Raw genomic sequence first — 24,491 nt, 5'->3', positions numbered from 1 at the left:
GGATCGGGGGGCCGGAGGCCTCAGGGGTCAGAAGCGCGGCCGGGCCGGGCTTGGCGGCAGGACAGAGAGGTGGTAAAGGCAGGTGAAGCCTACAGCAAAAAAAAAACAAACAAACAAACCACAAATGGAAAGCGATTTGGTGGCACAGACAGTCCCAGACATTGGTTTGGGTGCAAAAAGACTGTCAAAAAAGTCTGATGGAGGAGCGCGAGGTGGGACTAGAAGTGCTGAGCTTCAGGCAAATCTTATTTATGGATGGGAAATAAACACAGGGTTTGGGGTTGCCCAATACCTCACTGAGTTAGTGGTGGGGCTGGGAGTGAAATGCTTATTTTTTGCTGGACTTCATTCTCTGAGCTTAATTGCATCACTTCATAGGAGGTTTCAGTTTTCAGACTTGGCCTGGAGTACCTGAGTACCAGCACACAATCCTCTGCTTTTCACTACCAAGCAGGTGAAGTACTGCTTGATCTAAGACACAGGGAAATCTGTATTTTAGTTTCTGAAAGACTAGTGAACCTCAAGGTACTTCCACGTGTGACAAACTGTCTCGTGGAGGTGCCTGGTATATGCAGTGGGATTTCGAGGTTTTGTATATATGTGACAGTTCACGTATTTTGCTCCTGAAAGTGGCCATTATGCCTTTCTGATTATGTAGTCTGACCCTCTAACTCCTGTTTCAGCTGGTTTATTCCTCAAAAACTCTCCTGCCCTTCACCAAAGCAATTTGTTTCTACAATACTTTCAACATTACCTACCGTACGTTTCTCTTCAGGATTGAGAGCATCTGAGGTCATCAATCCCAGCAGCAGATTGGAGGACATATAGAAAGGAGAAAAACATTTGATTAGGATGATTGTTGTTCCCTCATGATTAAGGGACAGAAGGAACCATGGAGGGGGCGCCCAAACTTACACATACTTCTATGAGGATCCTGCTAAATCCAAACCTTATACCAGAGCTATGTATTGCATCGAGTTATTTAAGGCCTTTAATGACTTGCAGATCCTCAGTCAGATTTCTTCTCTAATTCTTTTCTATCATATAGAGAAGTGCTAATTGTAAGACAAATAATTACTAAAAAAAAAAAAAGCAAGGTAAAGGGAAATACAGTTTTCTCCATGTCCTGTCTCCAGTTGTTCTTGGAATCTGAGACAAAGTCTTCAGTTATGTTTGTGTAGCACATAACAGGTTTTCTACACAGCAATGTGTACTCAATAACCTATAGCTGGAAGTTTTAAAGGGCTGCAGTATACAATTTTGTTGTTTGTAAGCATGATGATAAAAGAAAGATCCAGAATAACAATTTGAACTTTAGTGTATCCCCAAGTATGCACATTGAAATGAAACGGAAATAAAATAGCTTACATCATTAATGGGAAGAGCAAATTATGCTTCCAAAAATGTCCTCTCTGTTTGTATCCCCTCTTTTTCAACTGCCAAACATTTGTTCTTCTTCATCTTGAACTTTCTGTTGTCCATAAGAAATTGAAGATTTACATTACTGTTCTGGCTTTTTGATTTGGTCTTACAAATCCAGTATTGAAGAATGATGAAGAAATCTGAGCACAGACTTTAAAACTGGAATATCTAGGGCCAGGAACCAGCATCTATGTTAAGGAAGCCAAGTGAAAACCGTCAAACTCTGCTACTGTAATTACATCAGTGGAAGATGTGGACATGTAGCTCTCGGGAAAGCAGTTGCCTAAAGAAAAAATGTATGAAAGCTTTCACACTCTCAATTGAGAGAGACCTCAGTAAAGAACAATTTTCTAGCTAATGCTGGCTTAGAGCCTGGTGGTCTGACACAGTCGTCAAGCAGATCCTCGACCTATGGCTGACAGTTCAGAAATCAGATTTCTTTATTTTGAATGACACCTTTTTTTCCCTTTTCTCCTTTAATGTCACCAATGGAAAACGAAGAGACCACTATGTAAAGTTCCTCATACGTGTAAGTTTGACAAACCAAAGCAAGACAGGAATTCTCTTTTGTCATTGCGGTCAAATTTCTCTTCACATCTTTTATATCCTCCCTCTCTGTGGGATTTGAAGCTTGTTCAGAACCCAGCTGGAGGCTTGTACTCGTGCTCTTCTTAAAATATTGTGATAATTTTATTACTTGAATTTCTGCAGCTTCAGCCAGCCTTCCTAAGGTTTCAGATACTCATGAAGAACAAAGGATTTAGTAAATGTATTCTAAAATATTACTTTTCATTTGTGTGATAAGAAAACCAATGATAACTGTATTTGTCTAACAAAAGCCTCAAAAATCTGCAGTTTTCTCCCTTACATCTTGTTTCAGTTGCCAAATGTTGTCTTGAGTATACGGAAGTTAGCAATAGAAGGTAGAAATGCAGATACGTGAAGGTGCCATAAATGTACTAAAGGAAGTAACAGACTTTTTCACACTAAGGACAGAGAATGATGCAGCTATGACCAATGTGGTAAAAGAGGGATCCCCTTCTGTAATAACATGTGCCGTATCTTATCAAAGATACTTTGCAGTGATTCACAAAAGTTACCCAAACGCCTCCTCCTGCCATGCACAAGGAGCTATCAGACTTTATTAAGGGGTGGTTCCCCCAAACCCAGTTTGCGAGTCCCTGTAACAACAAAAGCTTTCTGCAGTAAACCAGGCTCCTTCCACAGTACTTCATCTGTCTTCCTACCTTGGCACTTGAAGCTTGATTAACAACTTCAAGTGAAATTTAGTTCTACAGCATTTACTTGACCTTTATTCTTTCTGTTGCACAGATTGCATACCTGGTCCCTACTTAGTCATTGAGACTACCAAAACTGTGAATAAATTCCTCTATGGCAGGATTTTGTTTAAACAGTATCAGGCACAGCATGCTGTTAAGGCACAGCCCGTTTCACCTTTGTGGCTATACACCACATAGCTTTTCCTTAAGCCACCCTGCACTGAATTGCACAGGATACCTGCAGGATGACTCTAAAATAGGGTGTTTCATTCTCAGTCCTGAGAGCATTCATTGTGCTGGACCTTGCAATGCCAGCAGGGCTTTGGTTTCCCCCAGCAGCTGAGAAATTTGAAAGAAGTAGAGGCTTCTGACTCATAGTTGCAGTGTACAGAACTGAAGTGAGTCAAGCCTTTACAACCTCCCACTGTTTGTTACCACTCCTTTCCTGGAGCTAACCACCAAACATCACAGTTCGGTGAAGAGACAAAGTGTCTCTGCCTCAGCCATTTGAAATAAAAAATTGATGCCCTGGGGCACGCATAGTTCATCGACAATTTAAGTTAGGGTGCTGGGCTATGAAACGGAGCGGCTGATCCATGGCACTTTCTGCTCTGTCAGCTCAGTTACAGGGGTTGCAACCTCCGGCGAAGAGGCAGAGCAGACTCGTACACGTCCTCAGTGGCGTTTGCCAAAATAACCTAGCTATTTGATGATTTTACCAATGCAGCTGCTTCTATGTAATCAGCTGCCATAGTTACTGAAGAAATACCATTTTAGTCACCAGTGGTGGAAGAAATGTTGGTAGATAGAAACGTATGTATAGTGTGATCTCTACAGTGAAGTTGAAGAGATTCAGAAAACCCTTTTCTGAAGGCTAGAGTTCTGTGAGAATACTGTGAATCCAGTGAGAATACTGCCAGAACTCAGGGCAAGAGTTGATTACAAGATAGGAGTTGTGCACTTGCGTATCTTATTCCCAGAGAGCTCTCTATAGACCTCAATTCCACTGGCACAGCAATCTGTAATATTACTGTTGAAGTCTATAGGGCATGCATGCACATGTTGTATGTGGAGCAGAAGTTAAGCCTATGTAGTGTTTATGGTACATTTAGCAAAACATACAGTGAAACATAGAATCATAGAATGGTTTGGGTTGGAAGATCATCTAGTGCAATGTCCCATGGGCAGGGACATCTTTCACTAGATCGGGTTGCTCAAAGCCCCTTCTAACCTGACCTTGAAGACTTCCAATGATGAGGCATCCACAGTTTCTCTGGGCAACCTGTTCGCGTGTCTCACCACACTCATTGTAAAAATTTCTTCCTTAGGTCCAATCTAAATCTACCCCCTTTCAGTTTAAAACTATTGCCCCTTGTCCTGTCACTACAGGCCTTAGTAAAAAGTCTCTCTCCTTCTTTCTTATAAACACCCTTCATGTATTAAAAGGCTGCAATAAGGTGTCCCCAGAGCCTTCTCTTCTCCAGGCTGAACAACCCCAACTCTCGGCCTTTCTTCACAGGAGAGGTGTTCCAGCCCTCTGTTCATTTTCATGGCCCTCCTCTGGACCCACTTTGACAGGTCCATGTCATTCTTGTGCTGGGGACCCCAGAGCTGGATGCAGTACTCCAGGTGGGGTCTCATGAGAGTGGAGTAGAGGGGCAGAATCACCTCCCTCGACCTCCTGGGCACACTTCTGTTTATGCAGTCCAGGATACGGTTGGCTTTCTGGGCTGCAAGTGCGCATTGCTGGCTCATGTCCAATTTTTCATCCACCAGTACCCCCAAGTCCTTTGCAATGGGGCTGCTCTCAATCCATTCATCACCCAGCCTGTATTGATACTGGGGATTGCCCCAACCTGGTTGTAGGACCTTGCACTTGGCCTTGTTGAACTTCATGATGTTCACCCAGTCGCACTCCTCAAGCCCGTCAAGATCGCTCTGGATGGCATCCCTTCCCTCAAGTGAACTAACTGCACCACTCAGCTTGGTGTCATCTGCAGACTTGCTGAGGGTGCACTCAATCCCACTGCCTATGTCATTGATGAAGATACTAAATAGTATTGGTCCCAGTACAGAGCCTTGAGGGACACCACTCATTACTGGTTTCCACTTGGACATTGAGCCATTGACTATAACTCTTTGGGTATGGCCATACAGCCAATTCCTTATCAATCTAACAGTCCATCCATCAAATCCATATCTCTCCAGTTTAGAGGTAAGAATGTTGTAGGCTGAAGTACCTCCCCTGTGAGGACAGGCTGAGAGAGTTGGGGTTGTTTAGCCTGGAGAAGAGAAGGCTGAGGGGAGACCTTATAGTGGCCTTCCAGTACTTAAAGGGGGCCTACAGGAAAGATGGGGTGGGACTCTTTATCAGGGAGTGTGGTGATAGGACATGGGGTAATGGTTTTAAACTGAAAGGGGGTTGATTTAGATTAGATATTAAGAAGAATTCTTTACTGTGAGGGTGATGAGACACTGGAACAGGTTGCCCAGAGAAGTTGTGGATGCCCCCTCCCTGGATGGGGCTTTGAGCAACCTGATCGAGTGGAAGGTGTCCCTGCCCATGGCAGGGGGGTTGGAACTAGATGACCTTTAAGGTCCCTTCCAACCCAAACCATTCTATGATCTATGATCTATGACTTAGATATGTTCAGGTTCCTCAGGTGTTCTTGAACCTGACCTTCTCCTACAATGGGAGGGACTTCATTCCCCCTGTCCCTGCTTTGAGGTTCAGGGGCTTGAGAGATGTGGGAAGAGAGATTACTATTGAAAACTGAGGCAAAAAAATTGTTGAGTACCTCAGCCTTCTCCATGTCAGTTGTCACCAGCTCTCCTGTCTTACTTATTGAGGCGGAGGGGAGGGTTTGTGGTACATTTTCTTTAATCCTCCTTTTCTGGCCAGCATACCTGTAGAAGTCCTTCTTACTCTTCTTCACATCCCTCACCAAATTCAGCTCCAACTGTGCCTTAGCTTTCCTAATCCCATCCCTACACATCCAGGCAACATCCTTATATTCTTCCCAGGATACATGTCCCTGGTTCCACTGCCTGTGCATTTCCTTCTTACACTTTAGTTTGACCAGAAGGTCTTTACTGAGCCATGCCAGTCTCCTGCCTTCCTTGCCTGATTTCTTACATGCGGGAATCGAGAGCTGTCGTGCTCTAAAAAAGATGTCCTTAAAGAGCTGCCAGCTCTGTTCAGCTTCTTTGTCCCTGAAGGTAGTTTCCCAGGGGGTCCCATCCACTAATTCCTTAAACAACTGAAAGTTACTCTCCTAAAATTCAGCACCTTGACTCTACTCTTCACCTGGCCCATATCCCTCAAGATTGTGAATCCCACCAGGACATGATCATTGCAGCCCAGGCTGCCACCAATCTTGACATCTCTTAATTAGTTCATCCGTGTTGGTAAGCAACAGGTCTAGTAACGCTTCTCTTCTGATTGGGCTGTCTATCACCTAGATTAAGAAATTATCCTCGACACACTCCAAGAGTCTCCTGGACTGCTTACAGCTTGCTGTGGTGCTTTTCCAGCAGATGTCAGGGTGATTGAAGCCCCCTGGCAGGATCAGAGCCTGGGAGCATGACGCTTCCTGTAGCTGAAGTAATACTGCTTCGTCAACAGGCTCCCCTTTATTGGGCAGCCTGTAGTAAACACGAACCATGAGGTTTCCTTTGTTGGCTTGGCCCCTAATTTTTACCCATAAGCCCTCAACCTGTTCATTGCTGCTTTTCTAAGACTGCTCTGTGCTGTCAATCCATTTTTTTTTACATAGAGGGCACCCCCCCCCCTTCCTTGCCTGTCCCTTCTGAACAGTTTATAGCCATCAATTGCAGCCCTCCAGTCATGCAATTCATCCCACCATGTTTCAGCGACAGCAATTAGATTGTAGCTTTCTAGCTGCACAGTGGCTTCCATCTCCTTCCTGTTTGAAATTCTGGTGTCTTTGAAAATAACCATCACAAAGACCAAAACAACTGAAATAGTGATAAGCAGTTCCTGTAGCAGAAGTGGATGGATTTTTTTGATCAAGTAATTCAAGGTTTGGCAAGCTGCTGACAGTTTATTGTGGAGTCTGAAAGTCCTGAGAACCTGGAGAAACAGGTTGGGTAGCAGCCCAAGAGACAGACATCCTGGCAGAGCTGGGAACCAGGAGGGTTTACTTTGGAAACCTGCCATGTTTCTTCTGATGGATTCAGCATAATCACGCTCTTCTGCAAAACACTTTGATTTCAACAAATGATCCATTTTCCCAGAATGAAAAATACCATGTTGAAAACTCCAGTAGGATGTCTCCTGTGTGATTCAGGCACTTTAAAAACCTTTCCCAAGTGTGTCTTGTTTCTCCTGTATTGCAAATAAGGCTTCATCAGCACATAATTAGTGCTGGAGAAACCCTTAGAAGTTCTCAACCTTTCCGATAGATACTCAAATATATGTTGACTTCTTCAGTTCTTTAGGACCAAGAAGAAAATGCTTCTGTGTTCTTTCTTTATCTAGAGCTTTTTATAAAGCTCAAATTTGTGAAAGAATAATGTTTCCTATGATACTCAGGTATTTCTGTCCCCATGAAGTTTTTGATTCAAACTTTGTTCAATTCTTACATATTCTCACAGCATCATATATGGTTTGTGAGCAATTTTCTGAGGGTGAGAGCACGCACTGCAGAACAAACCGTGGCTGTGAGTGACCAAGAGAAAAAAGCCCATGATTTTCTGACAAGAATATTCTTGGCTCAGATCTTGAGACCTATTAGGCCTGTAGACAGAGAAAAAGGAAATGAGTCCGACACAGACTCCTGTAATTCATAGTCCACTTCAGGATTTATAATTTTCATTATTTTGCATGATAACAAGATTGAAAGCAAAGAAAAGGGCAATAGCAACTCCTCGTGTGGTTGCAGAGTTGGAAGACAACATACAACCTGACAAGAGGAGGTAAACAGGTAACCAATTTTCCCTGGGGATGGGGTTTTCAGCTGGCAGTCAAATTCAGGCACAAGTTAAGTCATGCCTTGGGCCATAGTCCCTCTGGTAGCTGTATACCTGTTCCTTTTCCAGTTCTTGCAGTAGGGCCCTTTGTCAAATCGTATTACAACATCTCAGACTACCACTTTACAAAGAAACAAAAAGCAGAGTGAGAGCAGGCAGGTCGAAGCACCGGTACATGACAGTCCGTACTGCTTCATTGTCAGCAGGCTAACTAGGCAATGCTTGGGCACAGCTTTGGGGGATAGCGCGGGCCAGTGACTGTTGCTGTGAGGCAGTATGGATGAAGCCACCCTTTTTCAGTTGTGGAAGAGAGTTCAGCAGTATATGGATATATAGATACACACTATATAACTATATTTGGTCATATGTATGTATGTTGCAGCTTCATTAACCTGGGATTTTTTTTGCTTCATGAAGTTCCATCATTTCAGTGAAGCATCATTTGTAACATTTATTCTTGCTGCAGCATTTCTGATCGTGGTACATTAGGGAGTGTTTTTCTTTGTCCATCTTCTTTGTTAACACCTGTTACGTGATAACATTCTCTATGCAAACTGTGCTGTGCCACTTGCCCTTACGTGCCAAAAAACAGGCACTGACCCATTTTAATTACTTGAGGGACATAGCCTCAGAGGCTTACAAGCAGTCTTTAATGCATTTAAACTCTGATATCACAGCATGTTATATCTAAATTCTGTACTTGATGAAGATGATCACTGGAGCAGGAAAATGCCAAAGGGAGGGTTTCAAATGCTCTTTTTGCAGAGAATGTTGTGAAGGCTATTAAAAGGGTAGATAAATAGCAAGAGGCCAGAGTATGCATGAGAGCAGACAAAAGCCTTGTAATCTGGTATTTTTCACTTGGACTTTGTCTTCATTTGCTAGCTAACCCCAAACAGACCTTCCTTTTTTCTGCCTATCATCAGCAATGTGTAAATAAATCTCTCAGTGCGTTCTATAAATAGACACAATTCCTTCATTACAAGTGACCTTTCTACTCTCAGCTTGGTTACACAGAACATGAACCGTGTCCAGGTGGAGGTCATAGGATGTAGCATCTTGTGAGAGTCCCTCTAAGCGTGCATGCAGCATGAAGTAAAGGGGTTTTTTTGCAGTGCTATAGCAGTTTGCCCTAAAGCATCAGGTATGCACAAGAGGCTACGGTCCAGCAGTGCCAGACCTGTGATATTACATGAATTTGGTGATATTACTGCTGATAGAAGGCTGGTTTGATCATGCCCAGGAGTGCATGGGGGGCAGAAGTTCTTTCTGTGCGTGCCACCTCCCCATAGACTGCTATGCCCCTTTATACTGAAGGTATAGATGTGGCCTCCTCTCTCAGGAGAACAAGGCAGAACAGTTAGCAGTTGATGGGGAGTTTGAGGGAATCCTACCGAGTCATACAGATGAGAAAAAGTGCCAACATTCAGATTAGCTTTTCCTGGCTTTTGTTAGAATTAGAAAGGATAAGGCTGCTGTGGGAAGTACTGCTTCGTTAGCCTGAATTTTGTCTACAGCATAGAGTGTACCCATGTCAGTGGGGCATTGTTAGTCACATCCTGAGGAAATAGCTTCGGGGTGGGGAGTGGTTTTATTGCCCATCTTCTGTGATAACACAGATCCTATTACAACCCCAAAGGTTAATTTCTTCTGAAAGTCTGAATTCTGTAGTATTAAAGGTACACAGAGGATTTCTTTCAGAACACTGCATTTTCTGAAGCAGTTTTAGGACCAGGCAATATCTTGGAGTCATGCTCCCAGGAAGGTGACTAATGGAAGTAGCTGAGGTAGCCAAGCTATAATGTAAGTGTATAGTGTAGCCATATTGCTCGCCTGAAGAGTATACCCAGTAAACTGCTTTGGATGCTGAGGGGTTAGTCTCATTACTTTGTCCACCCTGGACTGTGAAGTACACCTCTGGCAATGAAGTCATGATCGTCAGTCTTGAAGAACAGAAAAGTCAAAAGAGTGGATCTTAAGTGCTTCCTGCACTATAATGTTTCTGCTGTTATTACTGAGTTTCCTCTTGATTCCCTGAGCCACCTAAGCATGAGAAAGCCCTGAGCATGCCTTTGGGCTTTCTGCTCATTTCAGAAACTACCAGACAACAATTTGTGGAGCAGAAGGTTGCAACTTTCCTTCACCCAGCATCCCAAGATGCTGCAGGGCTGACTGCTGGCCATGCAGCCAGTGGAGAGGGAAGAAACCCAGCGATGCTGATGGGATTTCAAAGGGGAGCATTGGCTGGTCCCTGTGGTGACTGCACACTTTGTCAGAATTCCCTTCAATACTTGGTTACAGTGTTCAACAAGACCATCTAACTGGCCATGGTACACTGATATTTTTAGCAATTTAATTAACAGAGTCTTGGAGACTCATTTCATGTATTTATGTTTTCATTCGTAAAAAAACCAAAAAGAACACAAACATTATTTTTATGCAAAGGAGACACATTCATTCTCAACCTTTTAAATTAATGTTCACCATCCTTAAATGTAAATGAATAATTTACAACTCTATAATTATATTCAAATCACTGAGGGAAGGGAAGCAATACCTCTGTTTTTCTTCCAGTTCTTTTTAATGGAGTCTGTAGCTGTTATAATCATGACAGATGTTACACTTTGAATATCACTATTGTTCTAATATCCCTGCCTAAATTTACAGAAAACTTGAAATAGAAATAATGGGCTGTGAATTTCCCCATACATTTCAGTTATGCATTAAGTGAAACGCCAGTTTAAAATTAGCTTTAAAAATTAGTACTGATAATTATGGGAAGGACATAACTTTTAGTTTCTTCCAAAGTAAATCTAATTGCAGGAGGTCTGTGTGTCTCAAATGAAGAACCGTGGTAAGCATATAGAAGATTTGTATTTTATGGCCTTTAAGAACATATTGCAGGATCTGTTGGGGAGATCATAACTGGTTTTATTGCATCCATTTAGCTTGAAGACAGACCCAGCTTTCATCAGTTTGGGAAATGCTCTGTCAGATAATGTGTAAAAGACTATGAGATCATGAACCATTGACAAAATATAGTTTTTACATTTGTGAGGTAGCTAAGATCTTCATCGGGAGCTGTAAATTCAGGCAGCGATGCACTGAACTGTACACATAAACAAATTCTCCTCTGTCTCTATATCCATAAATTTCCTTGTCTGTTGTAAACCAATGCTGTAGTCCCAGATTTAATTAAAACAGTGATTAAAGTATCTGTAACTGCACACTCAAGCGTAAGCTAGAGCACACTCCTTAACAGCAGAAATGCATGCCTGTCATATTTTTGTAAAGCTGTTGCTTTCCCTTAGAAGCAGGCAAGCCAGTGTTTCATCTTAATGATGAACGTGGACTGGCCTGAAACATTATGTCCCAGGTCTGAGGACAGCGTGAGTAGGTATTTCTAAAAGCTGCGTGTATGGAGTACCTGCCCGTTCTCCTTGGAAGGAGTACAGTATTTTCTCATTCTTGAGCACACCGCTGCCAATGTACAAAACCAGGACTGGCATTTTCAGTGTTGTGCAATGTTGTACTTACACTGTGAGTTTGATTGATTGGTATTTGCAATGCCAAGGGTTTTTTTTAAATGTTTCTTGTATGTGTGCTGATGGTTGTCTCCAAGCTACACCACTTGCTTAATTGAGATCCTGCCTTGGTGCAGAAATGAGAGACATACCATATTTGTGGGTCTGTTTCGTACTACTGGCGGCAGTGGGAACTGTGTCAATAATTTCAGAGGGAAGGGAATTAGGACCTGTAGAACGATGTAAGTTTTATTGAATGCTAAATAATGTTCCTTAACAAGGCAAAATAGCTCTTCTCTTACTTGCTTTCATTACTTTTCTGTTTCCTTTGCCTTTGTCCCCAGCTTTTATCCTCTTATTTTCTTAATTATGAGAAGCCAAATTAATCTCAGGTATAAGACTACCAAACCAGCTTTGAATTTCTTTGACTGTTCTGACTCTTCACACTTGAGCCCAGCAACGACAGCCAGAGACTAGCTAGATCTTACCGGTTGAGCTATTGGGTGGCTCATTGGTTTGGCAGATCCATCTCCCATTCAGCCTCAGATGTCCACATGTAAAGACACATCTACTTGTATCATGGCAGGTATCCATTCACTCATGAGTCGCCTTATTTTCTTTTTGTGTTAGGTATGCTACAGGTCATATTCTTTGCTTCCGATAAAAATCACTTACTCCCTCTGTAAGTAGCTGCGTAGTCAAATCTTGAGAGAGTAGGAGGGAAGGGACCCAGAAGAAGGGGTTAAAAACCAATCCTCCACTCAGAGAAGTAAAACAATAAAAATAGGGTGGACAGCTGGCAAAACTGTGGAGAGAAAAGGAGAGAATAATTAAAAAAAAAAAAATCTCCAGAGCATAAGACTACAGTTGAGGAATGAAAGTAGTTTCAAAGCAGCTGAATAAAAGGGAGGGAGAAGCTAAAATAATGAAATGATAAATCCACACGGGCAAACTAGAAAACCACGGTTAGAACCAATGAAAACAGATGATAAGCAGAAAAAGCGAAACACGCACAACATTCCTGTCTGTAAGCTAGAACAAATGATCAGGATAACAACTTGACATGCTTTTCAAATTTTTGAAGGAAGGAAAATGGCAAGAGGAATAGTGAGGGGAACAATTTTAGAAACTGATAGTGGAAATGAAAGGCTTCTATTCAACAGTTTCTGTCTAATAATTTAAAAGTTTTGCTGTTCTAAGTATAAACCAGGGAATATAAATTTACCTTCAAATGAGAGCAAACATCATTTATTTTATATGTATTTGCATTGTTTATGTGGTATATGATGGCTTTATTTTAAATAATAATCTGTCCCTGTGGAATCGTAATTTTTGTTCTTTAGTAGCCAGGTAGACTGCAATGCAATGCAGCATCTTGACAGAGAGGTGGCAACGCCACACACTGCTGCTCTAGCAGAGGTGGAATGAAGTCTGAGGAGTCCCAACCTTGTACTGACAACAGGGCATAGGTATTCTCCTTTGCCTCAACAAGAGTTTGTATTTCTGGAGCAGGGCAATCTGGTTCGCAACCTTGCTGTCCCCAGTATATTTTTGTATATATGGTAGTAACAAAACATAGGATTGCAACATCCAGGTCACTCACCTGTCCTCGTCCATGGAGCAGGAAAACCTCTTTATGCTGGAAAGCAGCAAAAACATCCAGGTAACATTCAGCTTCAAACTCAGCTGCCTGGATTTCAGAGTCTTTAATGATGTGTATGCCTAAATTCCCATTACAGAGTTCAGACACCTTGCCAGTGTATGGACACCTGTGTGTAGGAGCCTGAATCTGCAAGCTAACATCCTGCTTTTCGGGTGGCATAGCCCAGGCAGAGCGCTGGGAAGTCCCCTGGGAGCAGGCTGGGTGGATGCACGACGTGCCTGGCAGCTTGGGCTCTAGCTGCCACCCAAGCCCTGCTGCGGCCGTCCCGCACCGGGAGGCTGCACGGCCCCTACCAGCGGTCAGCAGGCTGATGAGCTTGGTGGGGCTTGGGTGGCCCCAAGCCACCCTACACTTGTTCTTGTGCTGGGAACAAGTGTATAAGGTGTCTTGCGTAATGAATAACTCAGCATGTAGCATTTTACTCAGGACTGATGTCTGTTTTCTCTGCTGAGGGCAAAGATACTGGCTGAAACCTCTGTGTTTTATAACCCCTGCACACAAACGTCCCGCTGTCGTTCATCAGGCCTTCATAACTTCTGCTAAAATTGAAAGCTGGGCCATTGGAAAAAAATAAAAGGTTAGGTCATTTTTTCTTACAAGGACTATTATAAAATCCATGACTGTGTTATTTAACATCCAGTTCATTTCAAGTAGGTTGGCAATGCTCCCTCCCGTATTTCCTGAACGTGTTCCTACAAACAAGTTTTCTGGAGGGGTGAGGACTGACGCAAGGAGTTTGAAACTCAGCTGAGAGGGGAGAGTTATTTTTTGTATTTATGACTTAAGGAATATTGTCTAGCTTATAAAGTAAAAACAAATATTGCAGGTCAAATTCCTGTTTTCATATTAAACCCTTACCAAATTAAAAAAAAAAAAAACAACTCCCAAGAAAAATATTCTTGAGAAATCAGAAAAGTCCTGGGATTTTCCATGTCAAGCTGATCCAGCACAGAGAGTACAGACTAAAGAGAAGAATTTTTGCGCTTGTGGTTTACATAGGATGAGGTTAATATTGTGTTCCTAAATGTAATCTCTTTCTACAGTGATAGGATATCGTGTTTCTAATTTTAATTACAGAGATGGGTGGCTGGACCACTAAAATTTAGATTTGGGTTAGGGTGTGTTTATAGCCCTACTCCTCTCTGTAAAGGCTGGGACTGCTTGTGTCTGGACTCATCTTTTTAATTAATTTGCAGTAATTAAAGGGTGCTGTGTGGGATGGGGCTAAAGAGAAACACAATTAAAATGTAATGCTTCTCCTTTGGTATCTGCATCCTTATTTATTTTAAACCATCTTCAATGCTCTGGTGAGTTTAAGCCTTCCTGTATCACATACTGTGTAAGCAGAAGTATGCGAGTGAACTGTTGCCAGTGGCTCTGAGCAAGCATGGGGAATGTTTCAGATTACACTGTGTTTTCTTGTTTGGATCTGATCTCCTTGCTAGGAGAGGCTGAGAAAGGCAGCTCTAGGGGATTTACTTCTAGCAGCAGGAGCAGCACATGATCCATCAATCGCGTGATTCTCACCACCGAGGACTAATGGGGAGGGTGAAGAAAAAGTGAACGCTGCCTTGGGGAAGCAACAGCATTTTCTTCTGCTCGTGGGGCCCCTCCACCAGCTGGACGCTTCATGGCTTCTCCCAGGTTAGAAACCTACTGCTGCCCGAACCGGGACGCAGCTACACAGCTAGTGATGAACTTCCAGCCTGAAGTCTTCTGCGGAGTTTGCATTGGCAGCGCCTCCATCAGTCTGCTACTAACCATCCTGCAGCTCCTGCCGAAGAAGGGACAGAGCCCGCGGAAGATGCCCAAAGCCTCCTCCTCTTCCACCATCCTTCTCCTTATCTCCATTTGTGACATCCTCGGTGGCTTAGGTAAGCGCCAGCTTGATGTCCCTCACCTTTGCTGTAGCAGGCTCTTGTTGCTCTGAGGTACCATAGCCAAATGAAGCCGGTGAGTCGACAACAGAGATTTCTGAGGGAAACATGTTGTATGTATCCACAGGAAGATTTGGGCTAAGTGAGATCAGAAAATGATGGGCCTTTTGGGGGAGAAAGGTCTCATTTAATAGTTATATTTTAGAAGTAACAGCTCGTGACAAATCTACACCAAAATCTCTGCTTTAAAACAAATTAAAATCCACAACAGTGGCTGGTTCTCTGAGTAAGGCATAGAAGCGGAGGTGAGGCAGCACATTTAAAACTGAAGCTGACATCAAACGCTTAGCCGATTCTTCAGACTACATTTGAAAAACACTTCCTATATGTCTTTAAATCCTCTCAGACCAAGTTTGCCATCTTGTTCGTGTGCCAGCCACTTCTCTGGGCACGTCACATCTACAGCAAATGAGTTTGAATTGCAGCGGTACACAGATCATGCTGGACACAGGCTTTTGAAACGTGAGCTAGGCTCCCTTATCAAGACCAACCTGCTGCCCAGCTGCTGGCTGATAGGCCGGAGGAATAAAATAACAGAGAATAAAACAAAACTCATGAGTCAAAATGAAATTAATGTGTCTAAATTTGTCCCGTCAGTCTATGGCATTTACTGCCAAATTAAGTATAAATTACCATGACACATGCTATGAAAATACAGGATGAGTTTGCTTCTACAATACCATTTTTTCCCTCACGTTAGATAACAGAAGTAGTGCTGTTTTGTAGGCCTCTCTCGCTGCCTGGGGAGGGAGTGGGATTTCAGGTCTTCTCCCCTTTCATACCTAGCCAGGTTCTCTCGTGGTACATAATAAGTACCAATATTAAAACAAATGATAGAGGGGGAAATAAAGAAAGAGAGATACGGAAAAAATGTGTGTGCATTCACCTGGAAAAGGTCCTTTCAGTCAGATGAGGACAGCAATAGATGAAGTTATTTTTCTCCCTTTCTCTTTCACTGGCAAACTCAAACTATTTATCCATCATTGTCTTTGAATTAGACTCACTTTGGTGCGGGGGGAAATCGTTCTCTCTTGGTGGGAAACCTGGTGGGTTTGTTCTGCTATATGTTGGTGCTTTAATGCCTATTTCAAGCAAATCCAGAAAATGTCACTAACAAACTGTAAGTTCATTTAAAAAAATGGGTATTGTTCTCGTCTAATTCCGAAGCCCTGCTTTGTTCCTTCCTGTGACAGAGAGGAAGGATGCTTGTAAAAATGAAGACAGTGAAAAGTGGGGAATAACTTTTTTTCTGCAATGAGGGATTCTGGAGAAATGAACATTAGCATATGAATATATGCCGGTAAAATTGTCAATAGTTACTGGTTTACATCGATCTGTTAAATGCTACCCAATTTATTTTAGAGAAGCATGTGACAGTATCTGTAAGTAAGTGAGATTTTAATCTACATAACATTTCAAGTCCCAGCAGCTTCAGACTCCTAGGGCTACTTTCCCTGAGCGATTATACCGACGTTTAAATAGCGCAGTTGTTCCTGCTGTGCTCCTCTGCAGCCGTAGCCTTCCTGCGGATGCACAAAATCTGGGCTGCGATGTGAAATATGTGGCCAGGGAGAAGCATGTGACTCAAATCACGCCAGCAGATTCAAAGCATTAATACATTTTTTTTTCTTTAGGTATGATCTTCAGGTCAAGTGTATGGCTAGGCTTCCCAGGCTTCATAGCTAACATTTCTGTGGTGAACGGGACCGATGTGTGGCCTTCTGCTTTCTGTGTGGGGAGTGCGGTAGGTACAGAGGTTGTCTCCCCTTCCTCCTGCTCCCAGTTGCCGGTCCCTCCGCGTGGGGAGTCTGAAAGGCAAACCACTGTGTCCAAAAGGAGATTCGGCTGTGAGTCAGAGCCTGGATATGATGGTTTCAGCCTCTGCCACACCCTTGCAAGTGCGTTCATGCCTCCCTCCGAAAGCCTGGATCAGGGCGGGCAGGGTGCTGGATGCTGCACGGTGCGTGTGAGGACACAGGGCAGCGCGGGTCAGACTGGTCCCAAGTGTTTTGTAGTACTCGCTCGTCGCAGGAGTGCTGGGATAGTGGAGGGGACACCTGTACCCAAGTCAGGGATATGGAGGCATAAGGGTACAGACATTCCCGAATGGGCTGAGCCAGGTAGGACTACAGCTCAGATTGCTGCTTGTGTGGCCATTCAATGACCGCATCTGGCCAAGCCTAATTAAGTATCTCCTGGGTTAAAACGCAAGAATAAGAAAATGTAAATGCATTCCAAAAGTGCAGATTAAAACTCAGTTTCAAATATTACAATCACAGTACTGCCTGAGACATATAATCTTGAGTTTAGTGTACAAGAAAAAAGGCCATGTTTTTTACCAAAACATGGAGAATGACAAATAAGACAGATCATCACTTTACCCAAATTCTATAGGAACGTAGGGTGCCCAATGAATTCATGCATGAGCAATAACAGTATTAGCTTTACAATTCAAAATTTACAATACGGAAGAGGATATGCTGCATGTAAACAAAATCATTCAGTCCAGTAGTTTTTAAATAAAACAGTATGTGCCAAATTGAACTCAGTGTACCTTGTATGCCTATATAATGACAATTTCAGACATCATAGTATTGTGCCATAGAAGCAAATATCAGTTATACGCATCTATCAATTCTCAATTCCGTCATACATGTTTAAGTTTTGCTTATTAGATGCAAATGTTGATTTTTTTTCTTTGAAGAAGAGGAAACCAGCAACATCAATGTCTTGTAGCAAGAATGTCCTATTCAAAAACCATGTTTCCCTATGTCTTAAATTTCACTTTCTGGCCCTTAGCATAAAAAATAGTATTTTTAAACAGGGGCAAAGGTACTGTGTGCAGACTGTTTGATTTTCATTTGGATCTCAGGTTAGATGCTGAGCAGCATCGCGGTCTACTAGAATTTTTATTTGCCCTTTCTTGGGCTACAGCAAAGTGCTGTAATTTGAGTCACTTGCTAAATTTAGATTTAATAATATTGGAATGAAAAATAACCCTCCTTCCACTCACTTCCCCTGACATATTCTCGTGTGAGTTAATAAAATCTCTCTGACTATTTTATTTTTCTTTTAGTAGTATTGTTTTATTTCACTTAACCACAAGCCAATACAAACTCCAAATAGTGAGGCCTTTAGGCATCTCCTTTGAATAACACCCTCTGGTTTGCAGAGGGGTACCCTCTCAGGCACTGTAACAAGATGTGTCATTTTGCTAAAAAGTGAGTGAGCATATGAAGATTTTGGTTTTAAATGCATCTGATTTATATTATTTTTGGAGACAGTCTTGTCTATGTTGGATTTTCTGGGTGGAGAGACCCCGCAGTTTATTTTTGTGTGTGTCTCTGTATGTATGGTAAATTGTGCATTTTTCAACTGCAGCAAATATGTAAAAGTGCAGATAAAGTTACGTACTGAGTGCTATGGATAAAGTGCATTAGAAGGAAGAATGGAATTTAATTTTCTGGCTCCTGGGCACTAGGAAAACGTCATGGTGTTTGAATTAAATACTGAATAATTCGTGCCGCAAATGACTAGAGGTAGGGTCTACTTCCACGGTGAAAGGAAGTGCTTCCCAGCTTGATTTGCCTTTTGGAGGAAGGAATGGTAGATCTCTATTCACTGATGTTTGGCTCAGTAACAAGTATGTTGGTTTCCAGCTGTAAAATGATGCTACTATGGAGCCGTGATAAAGGATATTCAGATAAGAACTGAAAGAGGGCTCAGAGGGAAGGTAATCTGAATATTAAAATAGTTCCAGACTATTACAAAGAGCCAGCTCCTATGGGGAAGAAATTTGGAATTTATAAACAGCGGCAAAGAAAGGTCACTTATCTTATATAGGCTCATGGGAAAAATGCATAGGGTCAGCTCACGAACGCTGTGGAATTTAACTTGGCTTGAACTTGTTTCCTCTGGATTTTTATTGAAGAAATCAGTCAGGCAGTTCAGTGTGGATAATTTTTCCACAGGATATTTTGTTGATGACCTTTTTTTCTTAATAACCGTTCCCTGAATCGGGTTCTTGTGCATGGAGAAAACGCGTGTCACATGCAGAACCCACGATGCCTAGGCACACTGTGGTGATGATGACTGATCTCAGTTATATTTTCATGCCTCAGCTACCAAGAAACTACTAAAATTTTAACCTAAAATTAAAACACCCTCACTATAAATTTCTTTGGGCTTCGCTCATGACATTGAGGTTTAGGACCGGAGAGGTAAATAAAAGGTTTTCTAAAGAACAGAATAAGCTGTGAAAGCAAATGCAGTTCAATTTACCTATGACTTGATCTGTTGGCTACAGCAATGTGGTTCCTGTGATTTTTGAGTAAGATTTCATACTTCGTAATCTCAGCTGGAAAATACACACATTTAAAGAGCAAATCATCAGGCAAAAAGTTTGAGCCCCTCCCCCATCCCCAGTGGTACTTGAGAAGCAGCTGTGACACTTGGCATTTTTTTTCCTGCAGATGTGGATCCAGCTGTTATGTAGCGCTGGCTTCTGGTGGTTGTTTTGCTACGCCGTTGATTCTTACTTGGTGGTAAGAAGATCAGCTGGACTGAGGTACCGGAGTTAAAGCTCTGAAATTGTTATTTTCCTTCCAACAGTGTATGTCCATGTTTGTCTGCAGCTATCTAAGTGTATAAGTGAAGCTTGTGCAAACATCTGATGTTCATACAGTTACCAGGTGATGACCTGGATGAGTGGTGTGCCCAGTGCTTAAATTGCCAGGGTGATGCTCAGATATTGATTTGTTTACGTGCAACTGGAATTTAAATGTAACTGAATTCATTTAACCTTTGGAAAAATAGGGAGCAGATCGGGCTCTGTAAACTTTATTGCAGTGAGATACTGTTTTTGTCCCTACTCCGTACCTGCAATTGATTCTTGCGACAAAAAAAGTGTTATCCTGAAAATAAAAAAGTGGGAGGGGGAAAGTGCTGAATTTCATATAGTTCATTCTCCATCAGATTTTCTATTTTATCAGCTTCTCAGTGCTGTCATTATTACGCTTCTAATCACATTTGTAAAGTTTTTAAGAAAAATGATATGTATTTACTATAAATTTTCCTGCAATGCCTGTAACAGAAGAACCTAAACACTTTGGAAAGTACCATGCTTTAATGCCAGGTAGAAAATATAAGGTGTTTCTAAGTTGGCTGTTAGAAGGGCAAAGTGACCTTCTGTGGCTGCTGCTAAACATGGAATTACATGACTCTGTACCCAGATGACACTGAGCAGTCAGGTACTGGAGACGTGGTTCATCTGGCAGACGTTATCAAAATGGGGATTCTTGAGTTAACTTCAGCCTGTGGAGAACAAACCCGATTTTGTAAAGTCCCATAGTTCTAGTCTGAAACAACTGGGACCTACCTCCTTCCCCCATCCCTGTTAACCAAAAAAAAGTCACGCGTATTTGGGCCTGACTCTACAATCGGAGTAAACAATGAAAGACTTTCAACACACGCAGGTCTGAACCTCCCTAAGATGGGAGCAGTATTCGACTCTGAAGATAAACATAATTCTCTGCAGATTACAGAAGGGTGGTTTATTTGACTGTTCGGCTCCCTTCTTAGATTTTAAACCCCTAATTTGCTCTCTGCAGGAGAAATGAAGGATGCAGGGATTCATTCTGGAGATTTGGGCATAAGGGAAAAGATTTCCACCCTACAGGTTGGAGGACACAGGACTTTTGTGTGCAAGCCTGAACAACCGCTTTGGCTCATCCTTTTTCTGAAGGGCCCCCCCGCCCCACCTGCTTTCCTTAGTTTAATGTACTGCCAGTGTTCTTCTGCACCATTTCACATCTGTAAAGCTCTGTTTGAATGAAGGTCCTATTTTTATGTTGCACTGTGAAAAGTGTAAAGTTTAGTATCTTTAATTACACCTGTCCTGTTTGGTGCCTGCAGTACGATTGTGCTGTACCACATGATGGCGTGGGGCCTCGCGGTGATGCTCTGTGTGGAGGGAATTGCACTGCTTTACTACCCTTCTCTCTCCAGGTAAGCAGGGCTCTGGGAACAGACTGCAAAATCATAATGGTCTCTGGTCATTTGAATGTCTTTCGGTCAGCTTTAGAGACGGACATCCAAATGTTGGGCTTTTTTGATCTTTGACAAGCGCGTCCCACTGAGTCAGTGAGTGTTCTAGAAATACCTGTCTGGGTTTCAGGGGGCCCTGAAGAAGTATGCCAGGCAATACAAGCACTTGGGCATGCTGCAGCACCGTGATATAGCTTCTGCTATGAGCCCCTGTTCTCCCACTCCTGGTTTTAGCTTTGTATTTGGTCCTTTAAATTTGAGAAAAATGCACAGGCAGTGCATATTAAAAATCAACTTTGTGCCCCATGTGAACTGGTGGAGAAGGTCTGTGAATTAGAAGTTTAGCATCTGTTTGCTTCATTCCTTTTATTTTTTTAAGATAAAGGTGACATATATAAAATATCCAGAACTATCAGATGTGGGGAAAAAAATGCATAAGCTGTTAATGATTTCTTCTCAGCTGTGAAAATGGCTTGGAGCATGCAGTTCCACATTACATCACAACCTATGCCCCACTGCTGCTAGTGCTGGTGGTCAACCCAATCCTGTTTAGGAGGACAGTATCAGCAGGTATGTTCCTAATGGCCAGCATCAATTGGATGTGTTACTTAGCAACATAACAATACTGTAAAGAATCATGCCTGAGTATTCAACGATGTGGGATAGCTCCTCATTAAATCATAAAGGTACAGCAAAGGGTGGGAGGGAATTGCCTGTTGAAATGAAGATACCATCTAGATGGGAAATTTGCCCTAGAGACACACTCTGGTGCCATACTCAAGCTATGTTGTTATAAACCTCTACTGCAGATTGTTTCTATGTTACTAAATTACTCTTGATTTGATGTATTTTAGGTAGTGTATAGTGGATGCTTAACTCTACTGTGGTATTGGTACCAACCTGGATTTTGGAATGTAATTTATTCTGGCTTAAGGATAATGTTGGTGAGATATGACAGTTGATTTAACTCCTTGGAAGCCCTGGAGCTAAAAAAAAAAAAGAAAATATGATCAGAATTTTGTTAGTCCTGATTCTGAGATTATGAAATAAATGGGAATTGTACACAATTCAGATGGGATCTTGAAGTTGCCATTTAATTTATTACCTAGTGCTTTGAAGAAATGAGACTGAAGAAAAGGCCACAGATTCGATGCATTCTTTGCATGTAATATGATCAGTGCTAGATGTTTGCAGTACCTGAATTCGTACTCATCATCTACACATTGAATATATAAGAGCAGCAACAGAATTTGTATTCAGATAAAGACTGAACTGTATTCTCAGGTCAGTCTTCATCCCATCTATCCTGCGTCCCTGAGTAATACTGATTTTCAAAGGAACAGTTGTTCCTTTAAAAAGTTGCTCTTTTTATGGGGAAAATACACACTGAGTATATTGTGTTTGTGCATATGTATATTCCTTGTGATATCTTGTGAGGTGGCATAATTGTCTATTTTTGCTGACATTACACCTTCAAGTTTTAGAGGTGTAGCCGATGCTGTATCAGTTGCACAATGAAATATAATGTGCATAATAGGAGAGAATGTATACTACTTTAGTCTAAACATCACGTAATAAAGATATAATTATATCACACGTCATATAGAAGTTGTAAGCACTACCTTTTTCTTATAAAAGAGAAGTATGTTGACCATACTATTTTCTATTTTCAGTGGGACTGAGAGAAGAACAAACGGCTAGTGGGATATCACTCATTCTAGGAGTAATCCATAATGGATGGACTTCTTTTCCTGTAGTATTAGGCTATATGTGAGATTCCTTGATGATGGTCCTTCCAGCTTCTGAACTGCTGCTGGAGACAAATCCATCCATTCCTTTGTTCCCTCTTTACAGACATCTATCTTCTGGATCCTTGTGCCTGTAACTAAGAAGGTGCATGTATATTAATGAACATAATGGTGTACTTTCCAGTTGCCTCCTTACTGAAAGGGAGACAAGGGATTTACACAGAGCATGAGAGACGTCTGGGGACAGAGATCCAGATCCGCTTCTTCAAAATTATGCTGGTATTCATTATTTGGTAAGAGGTGCATTGTTTTGTTTTAAACTGCCTTTTTCCCAGCTGGAGAGAGTCGGGGACAGGAATAGAGTCTGATGGGTTGCTTCGTTTGTTTGTCTTTATGATCGGAAGGGAAGGTGTCTAAGGAAGAAGTAGTTCCAAACTACTTCACCAACTAGCTGAGTCACTCATGTAGCATCACAAGGCTGCGAGGAAATGATAAAAATGTTTAACCAACAGGAAAACAATAACCACAAGAAACAATAGCCAAAAAAAATTGTTAGCATTTTTCCAGACAGCCTAAAGCTGTCTGGAACAGCAGCTCCCCAGCACTGTGGGCTGATAGACGGCTTTCTGTACTCAAGATTTCTCAAAGCCTCTTGTCATCAAACATGTCGTTGAAAACCTACAATAAATACGCTTCTAAGACTGCCTTCATGGCCCTGACTACGATTATATAATGCAGCCACCTCTGTGGTCTGCAGACCCCAAGTGTGTGAAAAAAGCATGGATATCGACTGGAAATACAGAGTTATATGCCAGAAAAGAAATCTCTATATGATTGTGTGTGAATTTTCTGATCATTTAATCTTTTTTTTTTTAACATTCCATCTTCCTCCATGAAAATAGTACTTTGGGGCAGGACAGAAAAGAGCTAGGGAGGAGAGGAGGAGGGAGGAGGAGCAAGGGAAGTGGGGAAGTAGGGAGGGTGCACACCTCATCCCCAAATCCCTGCACCTCTGCTCCAGCAGCACCATCCAGTGGAGTGGCAACTGGAACCGGAGGTACTGGATGCACACAGCAAAACTGAGCTGAAATAGGGCCTGCTTTTGAAGGGAACAGTTTCTACTGCAATCTCACAATTACCACACAGCGATAAAGGCACCAGAAGGGGTGGTGATCCACCCCACAAAGGTCTGTGCAATGACCTAGGAAGAAGTGGTCACTGCTGTGAAGTGTTTACTACCTACATGGGTTAACACAAGTGACAGGGGGAGGAAGGAAAACGTCCTGGAGTACTGAAATGACTTGGACAAACTTCACAGTCTCTACAACTGCTTAACTGTTTTATACACAGGTACATTAATGCATGTTACATTGCTTTAAAAGGCTAAGCAGGGAGAAAGACTGCCTTTTTATCCTCTCCTGGCTGCTGTATACTGGAGTGCTCTGGAAGGAAATGACTATCTTTTCTTGGGGAACAACAGAGTCCGCTTGGCTCGGGAGAGAGGTTTCTGGTGCGAAGGGTGGGGTAGCCAGCGGGAGAGGGGGAGAGAGACAGCAGTGAACGAGCCTGCAGCATGGCTTCCTGGAAATTGTTGAAATAATGAGGAGCAGAGATTTAGCCAGGCTTCCAGGGTTGTGGAAAGAGCGAGCCTTATTCTGGAGCCCAGAGGCACCACAGAAATGCATTGCAAGCAAAGGAATGGTGGCCAGCTTGCTGGTCTGGGAGCAAGGATGAAAGGACGGACCAGTTCCCCCAGGACACAGTGGGGACATTTGCTTATTTTCATTCTGTCTCATTCTGGGCTTTCCTATTAAAAAAAATAAACACGACTGTAGTTTTGGATTTTGTTCTCCTGATAAAACATAAGCTTTGGAGTGTAA

At 42.3% G+C, this 24,491-nt stretch overlaps 2 protein-coding genes across 2 annotated transcripts in view; one reads left to right on the top strand and one right to left on the bottom strand.

Moving 5' to 3' along the window:
* Positions 1-13,040, bottom strand: part of SHROOM2 (shroom family member 2) — a 143,579-nt gene extending 130,539 nt beyond the window's left edge. The window contains exon 1 of the mRNA XM_009333417.1: positions 12,822-13,040. Within this exon, the coding sequence (XP_009331692.1) occupies positions 12,822-13,040 (219 nt within the window). The remainder of the gene's footprint in view (positions 1-12,821) is intronic.
* Positions 13,041-14,511: 1,471 nt separating this feature from the next.
* Positions 14,512-24,491, top strand: part of GPR143 (G protein-coupled receptor 143) — a 12,837-nt gene continuing 2,857 nt past the window's right edge. The window contains exons 1-6 of the mRNA XM_009333389.1: positions 14,512-14,755; positions 16,453-16,562; positions 19,291-19,385; positions 20,732-20,824; positions 21,324-21,433; positions 22,796-22,904. Coding sequence (XP_009331664.1) covers positions 14,512-14,755; positions 16,453-16,562; positions 19,291-19,385; positions 20,732-20,824; positions 21,324-21,433; positions 22,796-22,904 — 761 coding nt within the window. The remainder of the gene's footprint in view (positions 14,756-16,452; positions 16,563-19,290; positions 19,386-20,731; positions 20,825-21,323; positions 21,434-22,795; positions 22,905-24,491) is intronic.

The sequence above is a fragment of the Pygoscelis adeliae genome, unplaced genomic scaffold (assembly GCF_000699105.1).
Source record: "Pygoscelis adeliae isolate BGI_AS28 unplaced genomic scaffold, ASM69910v1 Scaffold69, whole genome shotgun sequence".
NCBI lineage: Eukaryota > Metazoa > Chordata > Aves > Sphenisciformes > Spheniscidae > Pygoscelis > Pygoscelis adeliae.
The sequence above is the reverse complement of the archived record's forward strand: the minus strand, read 5'-3'. Positions and strand labels throughout refer to the sequence as shown.